The sequence below is a fragment of the Heteronotia binoei genome, chromosome 1, assembly GCF_032191835.1.
Source record: "Heteronotia binoei isolate CCM8104 ecotype False Entrance Well chromosome 1, APGP_CSIRO_Hbin_v1, whole genome shotgun sequence".
Lineage (NCBI taxonomy): Eukaryota > Metazoa > Chordata > Lepidosauria > Squamata > Gekkonidae > Heteronotia > Heteronotia binoei.
This window is the reverse complement of record NC_083223.1, coordinates 259,668,863-259,692,350: the sequence shown is the minus strand read 5'-3', so window position 1 is coordinate 259,692,350 and position 23,488 is coordinate 259,668,863. Positions and strand designations below refer to the sequence as shown.

General features: G+C 47.8%; 3 protein-coding genes across 4 annotated transcripts in view; 2 read left to right on the top strand and 1 right to left on the bottom strand.

Moving 5' to 3' along the window:
• The window catches only part of FERMT3 (FERM domain containing kindlin 3), a 46,409-nt gene extending 42,995 nt beyond the window's left edge, over window positions 1-3,414 (top strand). Inside the window, exon 15 of the mRNA XM_060254550.1 lies at window positions 2,295-3,414. Coding sequence (XP_060110533.1) covers window positions 2,295-2,474 — 180 coding nt within the window. The 3' untranslated portion in view covers window positions 2,475-3,414. The remainder of the gene's footprint in view (window positions 1-2,294) is intronic.
• The window catches only part of FKBP2 (FKBP prolyl isomerase 2), a 325,209-nt gene that overhangs the window by 68,263 nt on the left and 233,458 nt on the right, over window positions 1-23,488 (top strand). The window lies entirely within an intron of this gene.
• Window positions 4,820-13,158, bottom strand: TRPT1 (tRNA phosphotransferase 1). Of its 2 annotated transcripts, XM_060260450.1 has the most exons (7): window positions 13,048-13,158; window positions 12,166-12,247; window positions 11,072-11,241; window positions 8,664-8,838; window positions 7,299-7,355; window positions 6,779-6,889; window positions 4,820-4,931 (listed from the first exon to the last, which is right to left on the bottom strand). In XM_060260450.1, exons 1-7 carry the CDS (start codon window positions 13,138-13,140, stop codon window positions 4,909-4,911), a joined length of 711 nt encoding a protein of 236 aa, XP_060116433.1. In that variant the 5' UTR covers window positions 13,141-13,158; the 3' UTR covers window positions 4,820-4,908. The 2 variants fall into 2 exon arrangements, with proteins under 2 accessions (XP_060116433.1, XP_060116442.1); XM_060260459.1 differs by lacking the exon at window positions 6,779-6,889 and having other exon boundaries at window positions 13,048-13,157.

Here is a 23,488-nt window from a genome sequence, read left to right as displayed (position 1 = left end):
CTTGCTTAACATAAAACCCACATAGAATAAATGTCAGATGTTTAAGAGTTGCAAGGCATGAACATTAGATGTTTGAGAGCTGCAAGACAGGAAGGCAGGCAGACAAATTGGTGGGTGGAGGGAGGACGGAGGGAGAGGTGGAAAGAAAGCAACTTTAAATACGCTCTCCAAGCCTCTAGCTGGCTTGGCTTGGAGAAGTGGTTTAAAGAGATAAATGCCTTCTCCAAGTCAGCCAACAGGGTGGTGGAAGCTTTGAGAGCTACACAGTCTGTGTGAAAGAGCCACATGTGACTCCCGAGCCGCAGTTTGGCCACCCCTGTTGTAATGTAGCATTGTGAATGGTAGAACATTGTGATCCGCCTTGAGCCCGTTTACGGGAAAAGGCGGAATATAAGCCTACTAAATAAATAAAATAAAGCATAACGTAATTCGGAATAGTAGACTCTGGTCTGGGGACAGGGAGATACACAGCCAACCACCCCACTTAAGAACATAAGAGAAGCCATGTTGGATCAGGCCAATGGCCCATCCAATCCAACACTCTGTGCCACACAGTGGCCTCGGGGAGCTCATTCCACCACTTCAAAGAAGAGGCCATAAAGCCGCCTCCCTGCTTGAGAGGAGACAGATGGAGCATGATGACAGGGTCTCAGTTAATGATCTTCAGCATGCCATGATTAAGGATACATTTGCCCATCAGTTTCCAATTTTGACATATTTATTCAGGAACTAATTTGCATTTTAGGCAATGCCCCCTGACATCACCTTTGTTTCACACAAGGCTCTTTTTTTTGGTAGATAAAGCCCAGCAGAGCCTCATTTGCATATCAGGCCACACACCCTGATGCCAAGCCGGCTGGAACTGTTTTTTTTTTTTTTTAAAGCCCTGTATTTATTTATTTCATTTAACTTATTTAATCCTGCCCGGGCTCAGAGCAAAGCTTACAGGGCCAACTGGCATAAATTAAAACAATAAAACCATTAAAATATCTGTTACATTGAAAACATTATCAGGTGCTATATCCAAGATGGCAAAATGCAGCCAGCGTTTTTATCTTTAACAAGTCCTCCAGAAAAAATGGAAGGTCCTGGCTCCAGTGACTCGTCCGGTACAGTCCAGGCTGTGATCTCTGATTTAACAATCAAAGGCTTGGTGGAAGAGTTCGGTCTTACAGGCCCTTTTGGAATTGTAGAAGATCCTGCAGGGCCCTAATGTCCTCGGAGAGCTCATTCCACTAGTGCAGAGCTGTAACTGAGAAGGTCCTTTCTCTGGTTGTAGCCAACCTGGCCTCTCTAGGGCCAGGGATTGAAAGAAGATGTTGAGACCCTGACCGTAGTATTCTCCGGGGACTATGTAGGGAAAGGCGGTCCCGTAGGTATGCGGGTCCCTGGCCATATAGGGTAAGGGTGGCCAACGGTAGCTCTCCAGATGTTTTTGCCTACAACTCCCATCAGCCCCGGCCAGCATGGCCAATGGCTGGGGCTGATGGGAGTTGTAGGCAAAAAAAAACGAGAGCTACCGTTGGCCACCCCAATATAGGGTTTTAAAGGTAGGAACCAGCACCTTGAAACGAATCCAGTATGCAATAGGTAACCAGTGCAGTGCTTTCTTTACGTATTTCCTTCACTATGTCCTCTCCCCCCGCCCCGTCCCAAATTAAATTCAGCCAAATGGTAGCCATATAAACTAAGCTTCTTATTCCTGTTTCGTCCTTGAATCTGTTAAACATCCTCATTATTCTGTATGCTAAGGTATTACACACCCTCTACCTATGGACTGGTAACTTCCACCATTTCAATGTATCTGAAGATGTGTGCATGCACATGAAATATAATGGTGGTGTTTGAGCCATGTTCGGGGGCAGGGGTCCCCAACATGGTGCCTGTGGTTGCCATGGTGCCAGCCAACATCTTTTTGGGCACCCTCTAAGTGTTTTTAGGAAGTGGGTGGGGGTCAGGATTTTGCCCAGCAGTTTCTTATTGGCCATTGGAGATTTGATTGGCTGTGCTGGTTTTTTAAAATGTTCCTTTGGCAGCAGCTGTTACCACAGTCCAAGGATCAAATTAAGCTGTGGCAATTGTTTTGTGGCTGGCTCCGCCTCCTGCAGCAGCCATTTTGTGGCAGCCATTTTGCTGCTGCGCCCACCGTCCTGTGTCAGAATTCTAAAGGCCCCAAAAGGTTGGGCACCCGTCTCTGACTAGCACCACTATGAAAACAACAGATGAATCCCTTCAACCTTCTAGGGAAGATGTTCCAACCCCATTATCACCTTGTGCTTGCCTTCCTTCCCTAGGTAGCCATTGAGTTCGACGAGCACATCAACGTGGCTTTCAGCTGCATCTCTGCCAGCTGCAAGACGGTGCACGAATATATTGGTGGCTACATCTTCCTGTCAACCCGCACCGCTGACAGTGGCCAGGAGCTGAAAGAAGACCTCTTCCACAAGCTGACGGGGGGCCACGAAGCCCTCTGACCTGGCCCCACCCAGCCTAACCTTCACCCCTGGCATCATACGGGCAGGTCTGCCTCCTCTAGCAGTTGTCGGGCTAGTGCTGATGGGAACCTGATGTGTCCCCCTAAGGACTTGAAAAACCAAGCTACAACTGATGTGGGAGGCCAGGGATCTGATTTCCACCCTTCATTAGTTTCTGAAAGCATCTCTGTGCAGTTCCTGGGATGGCAGGAAAAAGTAGCTCTCCCCCAGGGTTGCCAATCCCCAGGTGAGGCCAGGTGTTCTCCCTGAATTACAACCAATCTCCAGACTACAGAAGTCGGTTCCCCTGGAAGAAATGGTGCTTCAGAGGCTGGTCTCTATGGACCCATGTCCCAGCTGAGTTCCCCCCCAGGCTTCACCCCCAAATATCCAGGAATTTCCTAACTCAGAGTTGGCAACTGTAATCTCACCCCCCCCCCTCCAAATTCCAAGTGCTGTTTCCCAAACAGACACAATCACAAAGTATGCCCTGTTAAGGAAAACAGAACAAAACAAAAAAGTACTGGGAGAATGTCTCTCTTCCCCATCCCACCATGTTAGGGCTAGAAGCAGGTGTGTGTGTGTGTGGGGAAAATAGCATGGGAGAAGGAGAGCTGATTTGATTGATTTGATTCATTGGATCGATATCCTGCCCTCCCCACCGAAGGAGGCTCAGGGCAGCTGACCCTCCTCTTGGGCTCCTCGGCAGCACTAGGAGATTTGACCCCCAGGGGTCTTGTGTACTTTGGTTGTAGGAAAATAGGGAATTTGGGCTAAGTAAGAAAAGAATTGATGGAGGTGGGGGGGGGGGCTGCCGATCTTATTTTAACAGTATTGAATTTTAAGTCTGTTTTACTGAAGGCCCCTTGACTGGATTTTGCTTTTTGTTTTCTTATTTGCCCTGAAGAGCTATAAATAAAAATGTCCTTCCTGATTCTCAGTAATGCATCAATGTCTTTTTCTTTTCCTTTGTGCTGTGACTTACACTTTCAGCATAAAATTTCAGAGCAGCCTTGATCCCCCTTCCTCTTCTTTGGTATGGTTCTGTTCCTCATTTTCCAGAGACTGTTTTTTTTCTAGAGCAGATGAAGTGCTTATTTCTAAGAACTGCTTCTGACTGGACAAAAAGTCCACATTCCAGCATTTCTTGGTGCTTGTGGAAGGGGGGGGGGCAACAGTGGGAGGGCTTCTGGTGTCCTGACCCCACCGGTGGACTTCCTGATGACACCTGGTTTTTTGGCCACTGCGTGACAGAGTGTTGTACTGGAAGGGCCATTGGCCTGATCCAACATGGCTTCTCTTATGTTCTGTTTTCCACTCTGGCCAATTAGGAGTCTCCAGCAAATCTATAAATGTGGCACAAAAGCCTAGAGTGGCCCATAACCTCTTTGATCTTATGGGCACCTTTGGGATTTACACAGCATGGTGGACAGAACCACAAAATGGCTGCTTCAAGAGACAAAGCCAGCCACAAAATGGTTGCCACAAGTTACCTTCAGTTAACACATCTAAAATCCTTCTGTTGCAATGGCAGCTGCTGCTAAAGCAATGTTTTTTTAAAAAATCTGCAGAGCCAATCAGAAGCCTTGCTGGGTAGAAGTTCCACCTGACCCTGCCATTTTCTAAAAACAAGTCTTCCTCTTGCTGATTGTTCCCTGTGATGGTGGAAAGTGCCATCAAGTCACAGCTGAATTATGGCAAACCTGTAGAGTTTTCAAGACAAGAGATGTCCAGAGGTGGTTTGCCATTGCCTGCCTCTACGTCACACGCTCTGGTATTCCTTGGAGGTCTCCTATCCAAATACCAGCCAGGGATAATCCCGCTTAGCTTCTGATATCTGATGAGATCAGGCTAGCCGTGACAGGGTATTCCCCTGGGGAATCAGGGCTTTTTTTTGAGCAGGAACGCACAGGAACGCAGTTCCTGCTGGCTTGGCATCAGGGGTGTAGTGGTTATGTATCTTATCTGGGAGCACCGGGTTTGATTCCCCACTCCTTCACTTGCAGCTGCTGGAATGGCCTTGGGTCAGCCATAGCTATCAGGAGTTGTCCTTGAAAGGGCAGCTGCTGTGAGACCCTCTCAGCCCCACCCGCCTCACAGGGTGTCTGTTGTGGGGGGGAAAGATATAGGAGATTGTAAGCCACTCTGAGTCTCTGATTCAGAGAGAAGGGCAGGGTATAAATCTGCAGTCGTCGTAGTCTTCTTCCCTGTAGTTGCTGGTCCTTTATCTCATGGCTTGCACAAATCTGCCGTCAGTTGACAAAAGGCGACAGGCAAAAGCTTAGAGGTTCTCCAGCCCAGACTGGGAGGCAGGAGCTTTACTCAGAAAGACGAAGTGGACATACTAGATTTAAATAGTGATGTTTAAGTAATAAATAATCTCATGGAGGAGAGGAGATGAGGTAGAAGAGGACAATCCTAGTGTGGTGATGGGTTACTCAAGAGAAAGCTGGCATCCTACAGGGGAAGAAAGCAAAGGGTGAGAAGTTAGGTGTTACACAATGGTCTCAAACCCTCCCCCCCCCCCCCCAAATCTCTTACAATGTTCAAAACGAACACGTGTGACAAAAACCAAGGGGGAACGGGAACTACACCAATATAAATAACATAATCAGTCAGCTTGGAGAATGCATTTGTCTCTTTAAATCACTTCTCCAAGTCAAGCCAGCCGGTGGCTTGGAGAATGCATTTAAAGTTGCATTCTTTCCATCTCTTTGTCCCTCCCCATCTGTTTCCTTCCTTTCTTGCTTTCTTCCTTCAAACATCTGATGTTCATGTTTTGCAGCTCTCAAACATTCTATGTGGCCCTTACTTGAAGCAGGTTTGGCCACCCCTGCTCTAGAGGAACAGCGCCAGTCCCACTGTGCTGCCTCAGTGGCCATTCCCATGCCTTCTGCTCCACATGCTCTTTTCGTGGAAAGGACCATCGAGTCATAACTGACTTATGGTGACTCCGTAGGGTTTTCAAGGCAAGAGATTTTCAGAGGTGGTGAACTGCCTTCCTCTACACAGGAATGCTGGGCTTCCTTGGTGGTCTCCCATCCAAATACTGACCACGGCCAACACTGCTGAGCTTCTGAGGTCTGATGAGATCAGGCTAGCCTGGGACATCCGCGTCAGGGGATTTATAGCAACTGATAATCCCCGAAACAGGCTTTCTGTTCTATGTTTTTAAAAATAGCCTAGAAGCCAGATTGGTTGTTGCTTGAGACGTCGGACTTCAACAGCAACACGATCTGTTAGATTATGAATTATAAAGTGATAGGAAAGAGTGACCCTGCCCCACTCTTGGTTTTTGATGGTGGGAGGGTGGCATATCCTTGAACTAAAAGTGCTCCTGAACGTAGCCCCAACTCCTGTTACAATCCAGGGCCGGCCCTAGAGCAGGGGTGTCCAACTTGTTTGTTATGAGGGCCGGATCTGACATAAATGAGACCTTGTCAGCTGGGCCATGTGTGTCATGAAATGTAAGGCCAGGTGGCAGGGATATAAACTTTATAAAGGACACAAACACAATTAAAGATTGTTTTTAAACTTAAAATAAAATATGCTTAAAACATTAGCACTTGTTGGTCTTAATGGTGCTTTCTTTGTATCTTTCCTGTGTGATCCAGGGAACTGGGCAAAGGAAGCTCTGGCTGTTTCCTTCTTTCCCCAGGAGACCAGAAGGGGGAGGATCTTCAACCAATAGAAGGAAGAGAGGCTTGGTTCAGTAGCTCTGCTGTGCGACTGAGCGAGCCTTGCAAAGCAAGCTGTGATGCAGAAGGAAGCAAGAGAGAGGGAGAAGGAAGCAGATGACAGCCATTTGCTTGGGGGCCTGATAGGAGCTCTCCAAGGGCCTGATTCAGCCCCCAGGCCACATATTTGACACCCCTGCCCTAGATTGTCCGGCACCCTAGGCAAGGCTAACTTCTGGCACCCTCTCCACATTGATAATGTCACTGAGTCATGTGGGGGGGCGCCCAATTTGTCACTCCCAGAAGGCCAGCGCTCTAGACAATTGCCAAGTCTCCAAGGGACTGCAATTTCAAAGGCTTCTGGGCAGGTTTTGGCAAGAGCTGTGGAGGTTTGCAGTGTCAGAGGATGGACACTGGCGGGGAGAGGGGAAAAGGATTTGGGCTTCATCTCTGATTCTGGTGAAAGGCAGCCCAGGTAACAGAGAGTCACAGCAATTCTGATTCTGTAGCACTGACTCATAGCAGCCTCAGGCGTGTCCCTTTTGGGCTCTCTGTGAAATCCACCCTCCCTCCAAATTTATTAGATCCTGAAGCAGCACAAGCAAGAGAAGCCACCTGGAAACTTACGAATGGGCCGGAGCTGCAGTGCTTCCCGGAAGTAGCAGGGGGCCAGCAGCCCATTGGCATCACCGGGTGTGAGGATGACATTGTTGGCTGAGCGGTAAAAAGTGATTCCGTCTGCAGGAGAAGAAACGAGACCTTTGGCGTTTACATACAGAACTGCCCTTCCTGGACTCAGAAAGTGGTGCAACAGGAACCCTGAATTTCACATCCTCTTATTTTCAACCCAAGTTTGACCTTGAAGAGGCATTCCTGGGATCCAGGATACTTGTGTTCTATTCCCCATTCCCCAATAGAATGCAGCATGGACCTCTTAGAGGACGCTATCTGTTGCATCTCTGTACGAGTCATGGTTCCAGGCTAGCTTGAACACATGAGCAGTGTTCCCTCTAAGCTGAGTTAGTGCAAGCTAGCTCACAGATTTTTGGCCTCCAGCTCACACATTTTGGCCTCCAGCTGCCTACCCCATTTCTCCTTGGACCTGGGGGGCGGGGGGGGCAGGATTCTCTGCCACCTCCTCACTCACCTGCCAGAGCTTTGGCTACATCAATGATTATGGCCACCTCACAGTTGTTTCTTATTCCTGCAAAAAAACCCCAAATAACAGGCTGTCAGATGTAGCTCCCATTTTGTTGAGGACAAAAATAAGAGGGGCAGGAAGGAAAAGGCCTCTCCTCACCCCATTCAGTGGAATGAGCCATCAGGGTGCTGCTGTGATAGGGAATGGAGTATGCCAACTCAAACTGCAAGGGTGGGATTACTTTCCCCCCAAAGTTCTCCTCCACTAATACTCCATAAGTGGAAAACTAACATGGAATGCCAAGAGCAAGACTTGAACCCAGACATCCTCCCCCCCCCCACCTCTGCTGGGATTTTTTACACAAGGAAGTATTAAAACTGTGACTCCTCAGTCCCCACCCACCAGTCTGAAATGGTACAGCCTGTTTCCACCACTTCAAGCCAGGTTCACACATACTGGGAAATGACCCCACATCCTGTGTATCCAAGAATGAGCCTGAGAGACTACACTGAACAAAAATAGTCCACAGCCCTTCCCAAGCTGAAGGGGAAAAAGAAGCTTCCCTAACTCTCTTCAGAAGAACATTCCAAAAACAAGAAGTGGCAGCCATGTCAAAATGGCGTCTTTTGTACTTCAGTAGATACTCTTGAGAGGAGAAAGTGTTTTTAAGACAGACTCCCTTATGGGTTGATGTCACCTGGCATTGAGGTTGACAGGGAAAGAGGCATTCCTTCAGGGATGCTGAGGCAATTACGCCGGACAGGGCTGGGTTCCCACCTTGGACTTGTGTGTTGTTCTCAGTTGACCATTACAGGGCTACTGGTTTCCCCATCATGGTGGTGGAAAGTGCCATCTAGTTGCAGTCAACTTAAGACAACTCTGTTTGATGTAGTGGTTAAGTGTGCGGACTCTTATCCAGGAGAACCAGGTTTGATTCCCCACTCCTCCAATTGTAGCTGCTGGAATGGCCTTGGGTCAGCCATAGCTCTCGCAGAGTTGTCCTTGAAAGGGCAGCTTCCGTGAGAGCTCTCTCAGCCCCACCTACCTCACAGGGTGTCTGTTGTGGGGGAAGAAGATAAAGGAGATTGTAAACTGTTCTGAGACTCTGATTCAGAGAGAAGGGCGGGGTATAAATCTATGGTCTGTAGGGTTTTCAAGGCAAGAGACGAACCCTTCTTCTGTAGGGTTTTCAAGGCAAGAGACGAACAGAGGTGATTTGCCGTTGCTCATCTGCATAGCAACCCTGGACTCCCTCAGTGGTCTCCCATCCAAGTGTTAACCAGGGCCAACCCTGCTTAGCTTTCAAGATCTGATGAGATTAGGCTATGCTAGGCCATCCAGGTCAGGGCATGAGGAGAAAGGAAGACTCACCGCTGAGGACAGCCTTGTCCCCTGGCAATCCTGGCGCCAAGTGGATGTGCGTTCTCCCCATCCGGGACAAGCCCTTACTCCTTATTGCTGGCCAGTGGTGCAGATACGTGCCATGGGCCACTGTCTCTGGGAAGTCTGTGAGGTCCAGCAAAGGAATCAGTTCCAACTCTGATACCTGCAACGAGGAATCACGGTCAGATCCACTGCAAATGACCACCTGACTCCTACTTCCCCTACCCCACCTGTGCATTTGCTACTCCCCCTTTCTGTAGCCTCCATTTTACTTTATGCCCTGTGACTTCTGAGATGTTTAAAAAAGGCTAAAGAACAGCAACTAACTGGGCAGTGGATTTAAATGTGTGTGTGTACATATGAATATAAATGTATGTACTATATTCAGGGGCGGAATTCTAGCAGGAGCTCCTTTGCATATTAGGCCACATACCCCTGCTGTAGCCAATCCTCCAAGAGCTTACAAGGCTCTTTTTTGTAAGCTTTTGGAGGATTGGCTACATCAGGGGTATGTGGCCTAATATGCAAAGGAGTTCCAGCTAGAATTCCACCCCTGACTATATTTAATACACTCATTACAAAAACAACTGGGAGCAGGTCCATATTTAGAGCTATTTCTATCCTCTTTCTTATGCAGAACATAAGAACATAAGAGAAGCCATGTTGGATCAGGCCAGTGGCCCAGCCAGTCCAACACTCTGTGTCACACAGTAGCCTAACAAAAAAATAGATAAAGAGGTGCCATCAGGTGCTCCATCGGTGGGGCCAGAACACTAGAAGCTCTCCCATTGTGCCCCCTCAAGTACCAAGAATACAGAGCATCACTGCCCCAGACAGAGAGTTCCAACAAGACGCTGTGGCTAATAGCCACTGATGGGCCTCTGCTCCATATGTTGATCCAATCCCCTCTTGAAGCTGTCTGTGCTTGTAGCTGCCACTTCCTGTGGCAGTTAATTCCATGTGTTAATCACCCTTTGGGTGAAGGACTTCCTTTTCTCCATTCTAACCTGACTGCTCAGCAATTTCAGGGAAAGGAATGCCTCTTGTGAGATAGTACCTTCTGTGATATGTGCGGGCATTATATCAAAGGAGGCCTTCCCCCCCTCTTTTTTTTTTTTGCAATGAAGGGGAAAGGAGATGGTGTTTCCTGTGACATCTGTAGGCACTATCTCAAAAGACTTTAACAATGCAGCGGAGACCTGGAGTATGTTGACAGTAAACCAAAGAAAGAATGTCCCAGGGTGACAATATACATAAACTATTTCAGTCTATTATAAAATTCACACAGTACAGCATCATATTATATCTCAAGATTAGCATTCACAATAACATTCACAATCCCACAATAACAAACTTCTTCTGTATTTCAAAATTCCAAAGATCCAATAACACAATGCATTCATAAGTTGTTCTAACAAATAAAAGTTCAAGTAGTCCAGTGTATGGCTAGGTTCCAGTGTTCTGCTCTTGCCCCTCCAGACTTCAGCAATGTAACAGAGGCTGAGCTGTGGTTATTCTGGTCCAATGGAAGGCTGGAAGTGTCCCGAAAACTGAAATTTATTCTCCTTCAGGAATTTTTTCAGGTGCAGGGATATTGCTCTGGGATTAATGCTAACTGAAGACTAAGGTTATTCAAAACCGGAAGTTATCAATCACCGGTTCAGCTCAGCCTCTGTTACACTGCCACCACATTGCGGGTTTTATTCTGTCTCTCACTCCTCTCTCCCAGTCTTCCCTGCACTTTCTCTCTGTGTGTCTGCCTCCTGCGGCAGCCATTTTATGATTGTGCCTACCGCCTATGTCAGAATTCCAAAGGTACCCCCAGGCTCAAAAGGACTCAATGAACTTTGGCAGATCATGAAAAGGAGGACAGAAAGAGTTGCATCAGGGCGTAGTTCTTGTGGCCCCTTCTAAGACTCCCAGGGAAATGCTGATAGTCATTTTGGTCTCAGGCAGCAGTTTTTTTCCAGACCAGTTTGACAAGGGATCATGGAGGTTCTCTGTCATCTTCTGGGCGCAGAGCATGGGTCACTGGGTGTGCATGCAGGGGGGAGGCAGTTGTGAATTTCCTGTACTGTGCAGGGATGGACTAGATGACTCTGAAGGGTCCCTTCCAACTCTGATTCTATGACTGGGAACTGCTGCTGGTAGCATATCCTTCTGTGCTTTGCCCTGTGGAATAATTATATTTATCTATTTTACTTGTTATTTATAGTCTGCCTTTCTCACTTGGACTCAAGGCAGATTACAGGATGACTCAACACAATCAACAAGATGGGACAGTCAATGAAAAACGCAATAAGAATTTGGGTTGTAAAACCAAACTAAAGTCTAAAAACAGAACCGAAGATATACACACAGCCTGATGCACGCTCTGTGCTCCCACATTCCCCCACCTTCAGCGAGTGCCCTTGATTGGCACGGATCTGGGGTCGTCCATCGGAAGGGTGTGGCCGCACAGCGAAACGTTGCTTGTCGTTTGTCTCCACAATGCGCTGCACATCGTCCAGGCACCAAGCCTTAAACTGGGGCAAACGGAGGATCTCTGCTACGTCCACAAAACCATCTGTGGTTAAAAAAAAAAAAGGCAGGGAGACATCATTTGGCCATCCCCTGCCACTATAACTGTGCAAACAAAAGCCCGACTAAACCATTACCCAGGCCTTCTCCTGATGCTGCCCTCCTCTAGCACTGATATGCCAAGGCCGACTGCCTCTGAATGTGGAGGTTCCCTTTTGTCACCATGGCTAATAGCCACAGTCAGATCCATCCCTTCTACCTTCCAGCATGTTCCATAGTTATCCTTTCAGAATGTCCCTGCTCTCTGTGCATGCTACATCCATGATGGACCATGCATAGGTTTACCAAGGAAAAGGCCTTTCTTTGGGGAAGAGGCTTGGACTGAGTTTGATTTAGAATCCGCATTCCCACCAAGTTGGGTCTGAAAGCGAAGGGCAAAAAAAGATACCACATGTCCAGGTTTGTTTATTTATTTATTTTCATTGTTTATGTTCTGACTTGGAAAGCGCAGATCGCAGAAGCTATGCAGTGTGGACTCTGGTTAGTACCTCGATGGAAGACTGCGCTGACCTGAATGGCCCAAATCAGATCTTGGGAGCTAAGCATGGTCAGCGTTGGTTACTACTTGGATGGGAGATCGCAAAGGAAGGGCAGAGTGCAGTGGAAAACTTCCTCTGTTTGCCTGTTGCCTTGAAAATCCTATGGGGTTGCCATGTCAGCTGTGACCTGACTGTATTTTACACACGCATTATTTATAATCTGCTTTTCTCACCGATACAGCGTAAAAGTCAATGCACTCTACAGGGTAGGACCTCCAGTAACCAACGCAACAGGATATGGATGTGGAAATTAAGACCAAGTGACAATTTTTGTTTCCGGCTGGGGCTCTGTGCCTCCCAAACCAGGCAAAAATGCAACCGGTAAAGTTCTTCCATGCAGCACGGGGAAGAGACAGAGCAGAAACACTCACCAGGCCCCATCTGTAACCCCAGCTTGTCTGCACCATGGCGCAAGGCATAAGAGAGGGCTTTTGAGAGGCGAACATCTGGATCCTGTAACGAAGTTTGGAAAGATACAGCTGGTAAGGGGGTAGACTGCAGAGGAGGAAGGAAGGGCTCTGGGACTGTGATCCTTGTGTACAGGGGAAAATGTGAGGGATGGCAGCTTGTCAGACAAAAGTGAGAAACACAGTATCTGTGGGAATTCTCTCTTCTCTACCACTGCTGACGGTCTGTTGCGGAGAACCAACTAAGAGACTGGGCAGAGCAAGGAGAAGATATATTTCCCAGAAGCCTTTGTGGCACATCATATCCGCTGATGCCCTCCCCCACCCCCCAATCTCTTCTTTGCAATCCAAACTGATTAGAAAACATGAAGTCCTTGTTTGAATTCTACCTCCATCTTGAATTCACTAGGTGGCTTTATGGCCATTCTAAAGTTCAGCCTACCCCCTCCACTTGTAGTGTGGAGATAGGGTTCATAGAATCATAGAGTTGGAAGGGATCTTCAGGGTCATCTAGTCCAACTCCCTGCACAGTGCAGGAAACTCACAAATACCTCCCCCTTGGGTTGATAACTCCAGCTTGGAAACTCCTGGAGATTTGCAAGCAGTGCGGGGGGGTGGGGTGAGCTCATTGGGGGGGGGGGATGCACATAAGAGGCCATTTCATCCGGTGCGGGTAGAGACACTGAAGAAGTTGCACACAGGACAACTCTCTCCTGTAAGACACACTTAAAGCAGCAAGAAGCTGTCAATCAGGCAGTTTTCGGCGGAAGAGAACAGTTGTGTCCCAAATGGCTAGGGAGTGGGACCCCCCTGCAAACTCGAAGCTTTGTTGAGAAGGTCTCTGACCTGATCTCTGCACCTCCTCCGGCTTGTTTGTTTCCCGTGTCTCTTGGAAGGGCTTGGCGAAGGCCCCCCAACACTCGATCCTCCTGTCTCCATGGGCCGGAGAGCAAACAAAATCTGAATCGCTACTGTGATCATGCTATACCACAAGAGCTTCTGGGAGTTGTAGTTTTTCTCGTCCCACTGTTACCCGCACGTTTCTCATCCCGATATACCGGGCCGATTTATAAACAATAAAGTCGAAAGTGTTTCACAGCCACACTTCTTTAGTAATCAGGTTTAGTCTCGGACTATAAGCGCACCAATTTCAGATTTCTGCCTATTGCAAAAAAAAAAAAAAAAAAAAAAAAAACACCTTAATATTTTCTGGTTCTTCCCCCCCCCCACCCCCCCATTACCCACCTTGGCCCCCAGCCTCAGTTCTGGGAGAAAAACTGGGATATAACTACTTCCAAGCAGGGAGAGCTTAGCAAACGAGACAGGTGCTCAGCATCTCCAACAAATCATATCCAGACGTTTATTCCCGAATTTATTTATCTATCATACGGCAAAGTTACACTCAGGAAGCATACATTAATATAAAATACGGAACCAAGCTGATACAAAGGGTATGCAGGCCGACTGGGCAATCCTTCTCAATACTCCTATCTAAATCAGCAGTCCCCAACCTTTTTGGCACCAGGGACTGGTTTTTTTGTGGAAGAAATTTTTTCCATGGACTGGGGTTGGAGGTCGGTGATTGTTTTGGGACGATACAAATGTGCACTTTATTTCTATTAGTTTGGTGTGGCGGTTAAGTGTGCAGACTCTTATCTGGGAGAACTGGCTTTGATTCCCCTCTCCTCCACTTGCAGCTGCTGGAATGGCCTTGGGTCAGCCATAGCTCTCACAGAACTGTCCTTGAAAGGGCAGCTTCTGGGAGAGCTCTCTCAGTCCCATCCACCTCACAGGGTGTTTGTTGTGGGAGAGGAAGGTAAAAGAGAGTGTGAGCTGCTCTGAGACTCTGAAATTCAGAGTGCAGGGCAGGATATAAATCCAATGTATCATTATTATTGTTATTATTATTACTATATTGTAATATATAATGAAATAATTATACAACTCACGGCCCAGTTGCTAACAGGCCACAGACTGGTACTGGTCCACGGCCTGGGGGTTGGGGATCCCTGATCTAAATTGTCTGTCTGCTCAGTGACAGCTGGGGAGAGTTCCGAAGCTCTGTCACTTGTCACATCTTCCGGGAAAGCCCGACACTCACATTCCTGTGACAGATGGAAAACAGTTTGGGGGGCTGTACCACAATCGCATTCGGGTGCTCCCCTGTTATTTTGCCCCATTTAAACGACAGGTTTGCACAGTTGCCCAAGCCTGTCCGTGTTCTATTAGCCATCTTCCATGCTTTAAGTGGTGAGGCAAATCCTGCAGTCCTCTCATTGGTGTTTCTGGGTGGAACTAACTGCATCCACGTTGGCAACTGTTTGTTCCTTAGAATGCAATTTTGTGATTGCAGGATTAGTGCAGATCATCTGATTGCCTGCAGCATCAGACTTTAGGGGTGGCCAGACTTGCTTAATGTAAGAGCCACATAGAATAAACATCAGATGTTTGAGAGCTGCAAGAGATGAATGTCAGACGTTTGAGAGCCACAAGGAAGGAAAGCAAATCGATGGGGGGGGGGAGAAGTGGGAAAAAAAGCAACTTTAACTTTAAATGCATTCCCCAAGCCAGCCGATGGGCCAATGGGGGCTTTGAGAGCCACACAATATGTGCAAAAGAGCCACATGTGGCTCCTGAGCCACAGTTTGGCCACCCCTGTTTAGAACCATGTGAACATATGTATTTGATACAAAAAGATATACCCTGAGTCTCCCCTGCTGACGAACTGCTAACCGCCAAGAGGTGGTGGCAGCTGCAAGCATAGACAGATTCAAGAGAAGATCAGATAAATATCTGGAGCAGAGGTCCATCAGTGGCTATTAGCCACAGGATATTGTTGGAACTCTCTGTCTGGGGCAGTGATGCTCTGGGGCAGTGATGCTTGAGGGGGGACCACAGTGTGAAGGCTTCTAGTGTCTGATGGACCTCCTGATGGCGCCTGTTTTTTTTGCCACTGTGCAGGGCTGGATCAGGGGGGGAGGGCAAAGGAGGGTGCTTGCCCTGGGCGCTGACAGAGGGGGGGGGGCGGCGCCAAATTGGGTATGGAATCCATTGTATTCTATGGGGCCATAAGACAGAATGGCCCATAAGGGGGCGTCATTTTTAATTTTGCCCCCCCCCCCAAAAAAAACCATGTAGATCCGGTCCTGCCACTGTGTGATACAGAGTGTTGGACTGGATGGGCCATTGGCCTGATCCAACATGGCTTCTCTTATATGCTTATGTTCTTAACTAAGGCCCCCCTCCGACCAGGAGTTAATGTTTGGCGGCAACGCTTACCCATCTTGCTTTGACAAAACGGCAGATCTCAAATTACTGATTGACAGCGTTAACACGAAGTAAAAAATTCAAAATCCGGGCGAGCTAGTTAGTCTTTCCGCTGGAGGGGCTGCGCCGCACGCTCCCACTAAGTGGCGCTGTCTGCCTTATTTTGGCACTTTCCAAAGTCAGGTTGGGTTTGCGTCAAGAGCTTCCTGAGCCCAGACTTGGGAAGGTCATTTCAAGAGCGAAGAGAGTCGCGACGAGGCGGGGGAGCTGGTGGGGGATGCAGCCTTAAATACCAAGGAGCAGGCGATGGGCTACGCTGGCAGTTGGGACGGGGAAATTGTAGCAATTTCAGGAGCGGAGGAGTCTGGAAACGTAAATGCCAGACAGCGCCTATTAATGACCGTGGGGAGAATAAATAACCTTCGGCGCTTCTTTCTCTGCCCTTCCCCTGATGTCTGTTGAAATGTAGATTGTTATCTCCTTGGGGGCAGGGAACTACTTAAAATACGCAGATATTAAGAAGGTCGGGATATTCCCATTGGATCAGACCAAAGGTCAGGGCTAGCCCAACCAATGGGTCTTCACAAATGCTCCCCCATCCAGAGCCTTCAAGCCGCCGGGGAGACAATGTGTTGTTGATCCTACAGCCGCTGTTACACAAAGGTACACTGCTTCTGACTGGAGGTTCCATTTAGGCATCTTGCCCTCTAGGGTTGCCAGCCTCCAGGTGGGGCCTGGAGATCTGTTTTTACAACTGATCTCCAGCTGGCAGAGATCAACTCCCTTGGAGAACATAAGAGAAGCCATGTTGGATTCCTCTGCTCCATATTTTTAACTAACCCTCTCTTGAAGCTGGCTATGCTTGTAGCTGCCACCACCTCCTGTGGCCGTGAATTCCACATGTTAATCACCCTTTGGGTGAAGAAGTACCTCCTTTTATCCGTTCTAACCCGACTGCTCAGCAATTTCATTGAATGCCCACGAGTTCTTGTATTGTGAGAAAGGGAGAAAAGTACTTCTTTCTCTACCTTCTCCATCCCATGCATAATCTTGTAAACCTCTATCATGTCACCCCGCAGTCAACGTTTCTCCAAGCTAAAGAGCCCCAAGCCTCCGGCGGGGGAGGGCGGGATATAAAAATAAATTTATTATTATTATTATTATTATTATTATTATTATTATTATTATTATTATTATTATTATTATTATTATTATTATTATTATTATTATTATTATTATTTTAACGTTTCTTCATAGGGAAAGTGTTCCAAACCTTTAAATGGCTGCTTTGAAGGGTGGACTCTGTGGCACTGTACCATGCTGAGGCCCCTCCCCTTCCCAAACTCCTCTCTCTTTCAGATCCACCCCCAAAGCCTCCAGGGATTTTCCAACTCAGACCTGGCAACCCTAACCTTCACAGACCTACAGTCCATGACATGGTCTCTGTGTTAAGTGCCATCAAGTCACTTCCAAATTATGGAAGCCCTATGAATTAATGGTCTCCAAAACATCCTGTCCTTAACAGCCTTGCTCAGGTCTTGCGGTCTGAAGGCCATGGCTTCCTAGATGGAGCCCATCCATCTCCTGCTGAGTCTTCCTCTTTTCCAGCTGCCTTAAACTTTCCTCACCATTGTCGTCTTACCCAGTGACTCTTGTCTTCTCGTAATGTGACCAAAGTACAAATTGTACTGTGCAATGGTCTTTGTTTAGTGCAGAGATGGCCAAACTGTGGCTCTTTCACACATATTGTGTGGCTCACATCAGCCAACTTGGCGAAGACATTGGTCTCTTTAAATCACTTCTCCAAGTCAAACCAGCTAGTGACTTGGAGAATGCATTTAAAGTTGCTTTCCCTCCCTCCTTTCTCCCCTCCATCTTTTTGCTTTTCCCTTCCTTCCTTCCTTCCTTCCTTCCTTCCTTCCTTCCTTCCTTCCTTCCTTCCTTCCTTCCTTCCTTCCTTCCTTCCTTCCTTCCTTCCTTCCTTCCTTCCTTCCTTCCTTCCTTCCTTCCTTCTTTCCTTCCTTCCTTCCTTCCTTCCTTCCTTCCTTCCTTCCTTCCTTCCTTCCTTCCTTGTCTTGCGGCTTTCAAACATCTGATGTTTCTTCCATGTGGCTCTTATGTTAAGCAAGTTTGGTCACCCCTGGTCATTTCAAGTTCTAAAGGAAGTTCAGGCTTGGTCTAGTCCCCCTTTCAAACCATCCATGAGGCTTTACTAATACTGACCTTGTATTATTGATAATTGTTCTTTTAAAATGATGTGTACAGGGGAAATGCACCATCGTGGGGAGGAGGGGTTGTCAGCAAAGCAATCTCTTGCGCTGTTCCTTTTTCTATAGCAGTCATTTGAGGTATAGAAATCAGCCCTTGGTGATTTTCCTGGCATGGGATCTCTCTAGTGTGATTTGATCCTCCCCTTCCTGCCATATGGGGTCATATAAATAATTTCTGAAAAAGAGTCAGCATCAAAGGGGGCATGGCTCAGTGGCAGAGCATCTGCTTAGCATGCAGAAGGAACCAGGTGCAATCCCTGGCACCCACAGTTACAGTCCAGGTAGTATGTAAACCAGGGGTGTCAAATTCATTTGTTATGATGGCCAGATCTAACATAAATGAGACCTTGTTGGGCCGAGCCATGTTGGGCTGGGCCGCGTGTGTACCTATTTAAGATTAGGTAGCAAAGACAATTAAATATATATATATTTAAATACTTAAAACGTTAGCACTCAGTCTTAAAGGTGCTTTCTTTGTATTTCTCCCATGGGATCCAGGGAACTGGACAAAGGAAGCTCTGGCTCTTTCCTTCCTTCCCTAGGAAAATGGGGGGGGGGCAGAGCTTTAGTCAATAAAAGGAAGAGAGGCTTGGCTCAGTAGCTCTGCTGTGTGATTGAGAGAGCCTGGAAAAATAAGCTCTGCCTCCCCCACCCTTCCTCCCCAAGGGAGGAGCCCCAGCCAATGGAGAAAATTGAGGTTTTGCTCAGTAGCAAAACCTGTGCAATTGAGCAAGCCTGGCAAAGCAAGCTGTGATGCAGAAGGAAGCAAGAGAGAGAGAAGAAAGCAGATGACAGCCAGTTGCTCGGGGGCCTGATAGGAGCCCTCCGGGGGCCTGATTTTGGCCCCTGTATTACATGTTTGACACCCCTGATGTAAACAGTTAAAAGGACTTGTATTAGGAGATGTGCAGGGCTTTTTTGTAGCAGGAACTCCTTTGCATATTAGACCACACACCCCTGATGTAGCCAATCCTCCTGGAGCTTACAGTTGCCCCTGTAAGAATAGCCCTGTAAGCTCTTGGAGGATTGGCTACATCAGGGGTGTGTGGCCTAATATGCAAAATATTTCCTGCTACAAAAAAAAAAGACCTGGTGATGTGAAAGGCATGTCTGCCTGAGACCCTGGAGAGCCGCTGCCAGTCTGAGTAGACAATACTGACCTTGATGGACCCAGGGTCTGAGTCAGTACAAGGCAACTTCAGATGTCCATATGTAGGTGAGCTGCAGGGCCGGTTCAGAAATTGGCAACTGTGTGTCACAGTCCTCAGACTCCTATTCTTGAATTCAGAGAAGTTAGTGTGTTGGAGGGACTTTGGCAATGGCTTTCCAGCCTTATCTCAGCTACCTCTTTAGAAATGCTAATAGGTCCAGTTAGAGACAATTGGATAGTCCAGTCTCTCTCCCCCCATCCTTCAAGCAGGGAACAGTGATTCTGAGGTATTAAGTACTAGAGAAGGACTTCAGGAAGAAGCTTCTGGACACTTGGGAAAAAAAGCTTCTTTGACCCAGCCTGACCTGGTCAGAGGGAGGGGAAAAAGAGAGATGATAAAACTCCTGTGTGTGAGGAGGAAGGTCTCTTTTGTGCTGAGTCCATCAGAGCAGACAGAACTCTTAACTGAGGTTTGGAGGACGTGGCCATTGCAATCTGGGTTGCCTGGAACAGAGGAGTCTGGAAATGTAAATGAAGGAAGCTGCAAGGCAATGAAAACTCTATAGGAATTTGGAACATCCTAAGCTAAAATAGGCCTGTCCTATATTTTAACATCTGATAGGGCATGTACAGAGAGAGGGACAGAGGAATTATATTTTACCCTTTTCTTTTGAATCCCTTGCTTAGTTCAGTGCTGAGCTAAAAGTATGCTTGTGAACAGAACTCTTTTTGAGCAGGAACACAGTTCCAGCTGGCTTGGTGTCAGGGATGTGTGGCCTAATATGTAAATGAGTTCCTGCTGGGGTATTTCTACAAAAAAGCCCTGTGCAAAAAAATGGTGGTGCCAGGGGATGTGGCCTAATATTCAAATGAGTTCCTGCTGGGCATTTTCTACCCCCCAAAAAGCCCTGCTTGTGAATATTTTCTTTTCAATAAATATTTTTATACCCTTTGATCCTGGTAGCGGTTCTCTGTACCATTTAGACCTCCCCTGTCTTGGACATGCTATTTTAAAAAGGAGCGCCAGAAGGTTGGCAAGTGGCTATTCCTCCAGAGGTGCAAAAGGCAGTAAACTGGGCGTGATAACCAGGCACTGGGCAGCGGGAGCCACAGAGGCAAGGCCTCAGAATGTGAAAAGGGAGCTGGGAGTCCTGACCAGTGTCCCCTCTAAGCTGAGTTAGCGTGAGCTAGCTCACAGGTTTTTCGCCTCACACATTTTTGTCCTAGCTCAGGAAAAATGGCCCCAGAGCAAAACTAATTTATGCCGTAGCTCACAACTTTAATGCCAGTAGCTTACGGAGCAGAGTTTTTGCTCACAAGACTCCACAGCTTAGAGGGAGTATTGGTCCTGACCCTCCCAGCGGGCAGTTCCTACAGAGATCAGGTGGTGGTAGTGGCTTACTGGAGAGAAAAGCCTCTCCAGGTGTTGAGAAAAGCTTGAAGGGTGGGGTGAAACAGGGTCTGCAGGCTGGAGCAGGTCTGTCCCACCACATCTCCTAGTGTTGAAGTTCAGAGATTTACTGCTTCTGTATAGGGAGGTTCTCTTTAGTTACCATGGTGAGTAGCCACTGACGGACCTATCCTCCATGAATAAGAACAGAAGAGAAGTCATATTGGATCAGGCCAATGGGCCATCTAGTCCAACACTCTGTCACACAGTGGCCAGAAAACCAGGTGCCATCAGGAGGTACATCAGTGGGGCCAGGACACTAGAAGCCCTCACACTGTTGCCCCCCCCCCACAAGCACCAAGAATACAGAGCATCACTGCCCCAGACAGAGAGGTCCAACAATACCCTCTGGCTAATAGCCACTGATGGACCTCTGCTCCAGATGTTTATCCAATGCAATCCATTGAACCTCCTTTTAACTATCTGTGCTCATAGCCACTGCAACCTCCTCCAGCAGGGAACTTCAGTGTGATCCGCAGGGCCTCCTTGCTGTGAACAGAGGTGGTCTTAGTGGCTTTGGGGTCCTGGGTGCGAGTCCAGGAACGGGCCAAGAATCAGTGCCAACCCTCTGACAGGGCAAATTAAAGGAAAAACCCTTGCCCAGTTTCCTTGCTGTGAGTGGGCACCCCAAGCTCCAGATGGGGTGAATGTAAATGACAGCAGCAGAAGCCTGACGTTCTTCTTTTTCTGCCTCCATCAAGGGCCACGAGTAGTTGGACCCTCCCAGGGTTGCCAATCCCCAGGTGGGGGCAGGAGATCTCCCAGTTTGGAGGCCCTCCTCACTTCAAGGTAATCAGGAAGTGGGGAGGGGGAGGGAAATGTCTGCTGGGAACTCCATTATTCCCTATGGAGACCGATTCCCATAGGGTATAATGGATAACTGATCTGTGTGTGTATCTGGTGCTCTGGAGAGCCTGCTGTTTGAGGTAGAGACATCAAATTTGCAGCATAGCATCTGGTGCCTCTCCTCAAAACACCCTCCAAGTTTGAAAAAGATTGGACCAGGGTGTCCAATTCTATGAGCTCCAAAAGGAGGTGCCCCTATCTTTATTTCCAATGAAGGGAAGACGTTTAAAAGGTGTGTGGTCCTTTTAAATGTGATGGCCAGAACTCCCTTTGGAGTTCAGTCATGCTTGTCACAACCTTACTCCTGGCTCCATCCCCAGAGTCTCTTGGCTCCACCCCCAAAGTCCCCAGATATTTCTTGAATTGGCAACCCTGGACCCTCCCAAGCATGCCCCCCCCCCCCAATGACCATTGGCTGAGACCACCCCAGCTGTGAAATCCGGTTTGCCCTCTTTCTGCAGACCAAAGCGCTGTGAAAGGCACAGCAGCAGGTCAGGCCTCCTTTTTCTGGACAGTTGACCATGTCTGGTGGATTGAAACCGCCTAGCTGTTTTGTTTTTTTAATGGAAGGGGGTGGGGGAGAGAATGTCACTTGTAAGCCAGAGGTAGTTGTGTAAATGGAGCAGCTGAGCCCCTCGGGTCACAGCTCAGACACTAATCTGCTCAGGAGGCGGGTGACAGGCTCCTCGGATTGCGGGGATCCGGATCCTGGCTCATTAACTACCTCCGAGTTGCCAATAATCCAGATAATGGCGGCTCAAGGAGAGGGATCAGCCCTTTCCTCGTAATGCAGCCCTCTCTCACGCCACCTCGGCCCACCCCTCGTTTGCCCAACTCTGAGAAAGCCTCCACCACTGCGGGATAAAGGCACTGGCTAGCATCCAGAACTAACACCTTTTTGGAAAACGTAAGCTTTCGTGTGCTCCAAGCACACTTCATCAGAGGAAGAATCAGGTACAGTGGGCAGAGCTACACATAGCTGGTAGACAGTGGTTTAGAATACCAAATGGTACAAATTTAAGATCCAATGACAGAATAGTAAAACCACTGCCTACCAGCTGTATGTAGCTCTGCCCACTGTACCTGATTCCTCGTCTGATGAAGTATGCTTGGAGCACACGAAAGCTTACGTTCTGAACAAAACTTTGTTGGTCTTGAAGGTGCTACTTGGCTCCTACTTTGTTCTACTGCTTCAGACCAACACGGCTGCTCACTTGGATTTTGCAAAATAAGGATGCACCTTATTTTGTTCTGTGGTTCTTTGGTTTGCTAATTTTACTGTGTTTTTAATTTTAGATTGTAGGTTTTTATTGTTCGGTGATCCGCCCTGAGCCCGTTTAGGGGAAAGGGCGGAATATAAACCTACTAAATAAAATAAAAATAACTTTTAAAAAAACCATGGGGAAGAGACTAAGGCTTTACCTGAAGCCACCCATTTATTTCTTGGAAGAGAACTTCAGCATGCAACTTCAGCTTTTCTCCTCCTTTCCCCGGCCTCTGGGTGAAGCTGCCCAGCTCTCTGCCAGGCTCAGGGGCGGAGCCAAAGTGCTGCTGCTTAGGGCAGCAGATCGTCTAGGGCAGGGGTGTCAAACTCTTTTGTTATGAGGGCCGGATCTGACATAAATGAGACCCTGAGGGGCCGAGACATGTTGGGCCGGGACGTGTGTGTACCTATTTAAGATTAGGCAGCAGAGAGATAAATTTTACAAGGAACACAAGTGCATATTTTTTTAAAAATTAAATCATGCTTAAAACATTAGCACTTGCTGGTCTTAAATGGGGCTTTCTTTGTATTTCTTCCATGGGATCCAGGGACCTGGGCAAAGGAACCTCTGGCTCTTTCCTTCCTTCCCCAGGGACTGTGGGGGAGCCTCAGTCAACAGAAGGAAGAGAGGCTTTGCTCTCTTATGCTCTTAAGCTGTTATGCAGAAGGAAGCAAGAGAGAGGAAGAAAGAAGCAGAGGACAGCCAGTTGTTCAGGGGCCTGATAGGAGCCCTACAGGGGCCTAATTCGGCCCCTGAACTGCATGTTTGACACCCCTGGTCGAGGGCCAGTCCTGGGTGTAAGAATTGCTTACAAGTAAACTAGAGAAAGACACAGCCAAGGTTGCAGTACACTACTGTTGCAGACAAGCACAGAAATAGCATTGGACACAGAATGTGCCTTCCTAAGAATCTCAGATTCAGCTTAAAGACAGGTTTCTAGTCCTTATGATTGTGAAGATATACTTAAAAGCATGGAAGTGGAGAACCAGTGTCATGTAGTGGTTAAAGTGCTGGACTAGGATCTGGAAGACCCAGGTTT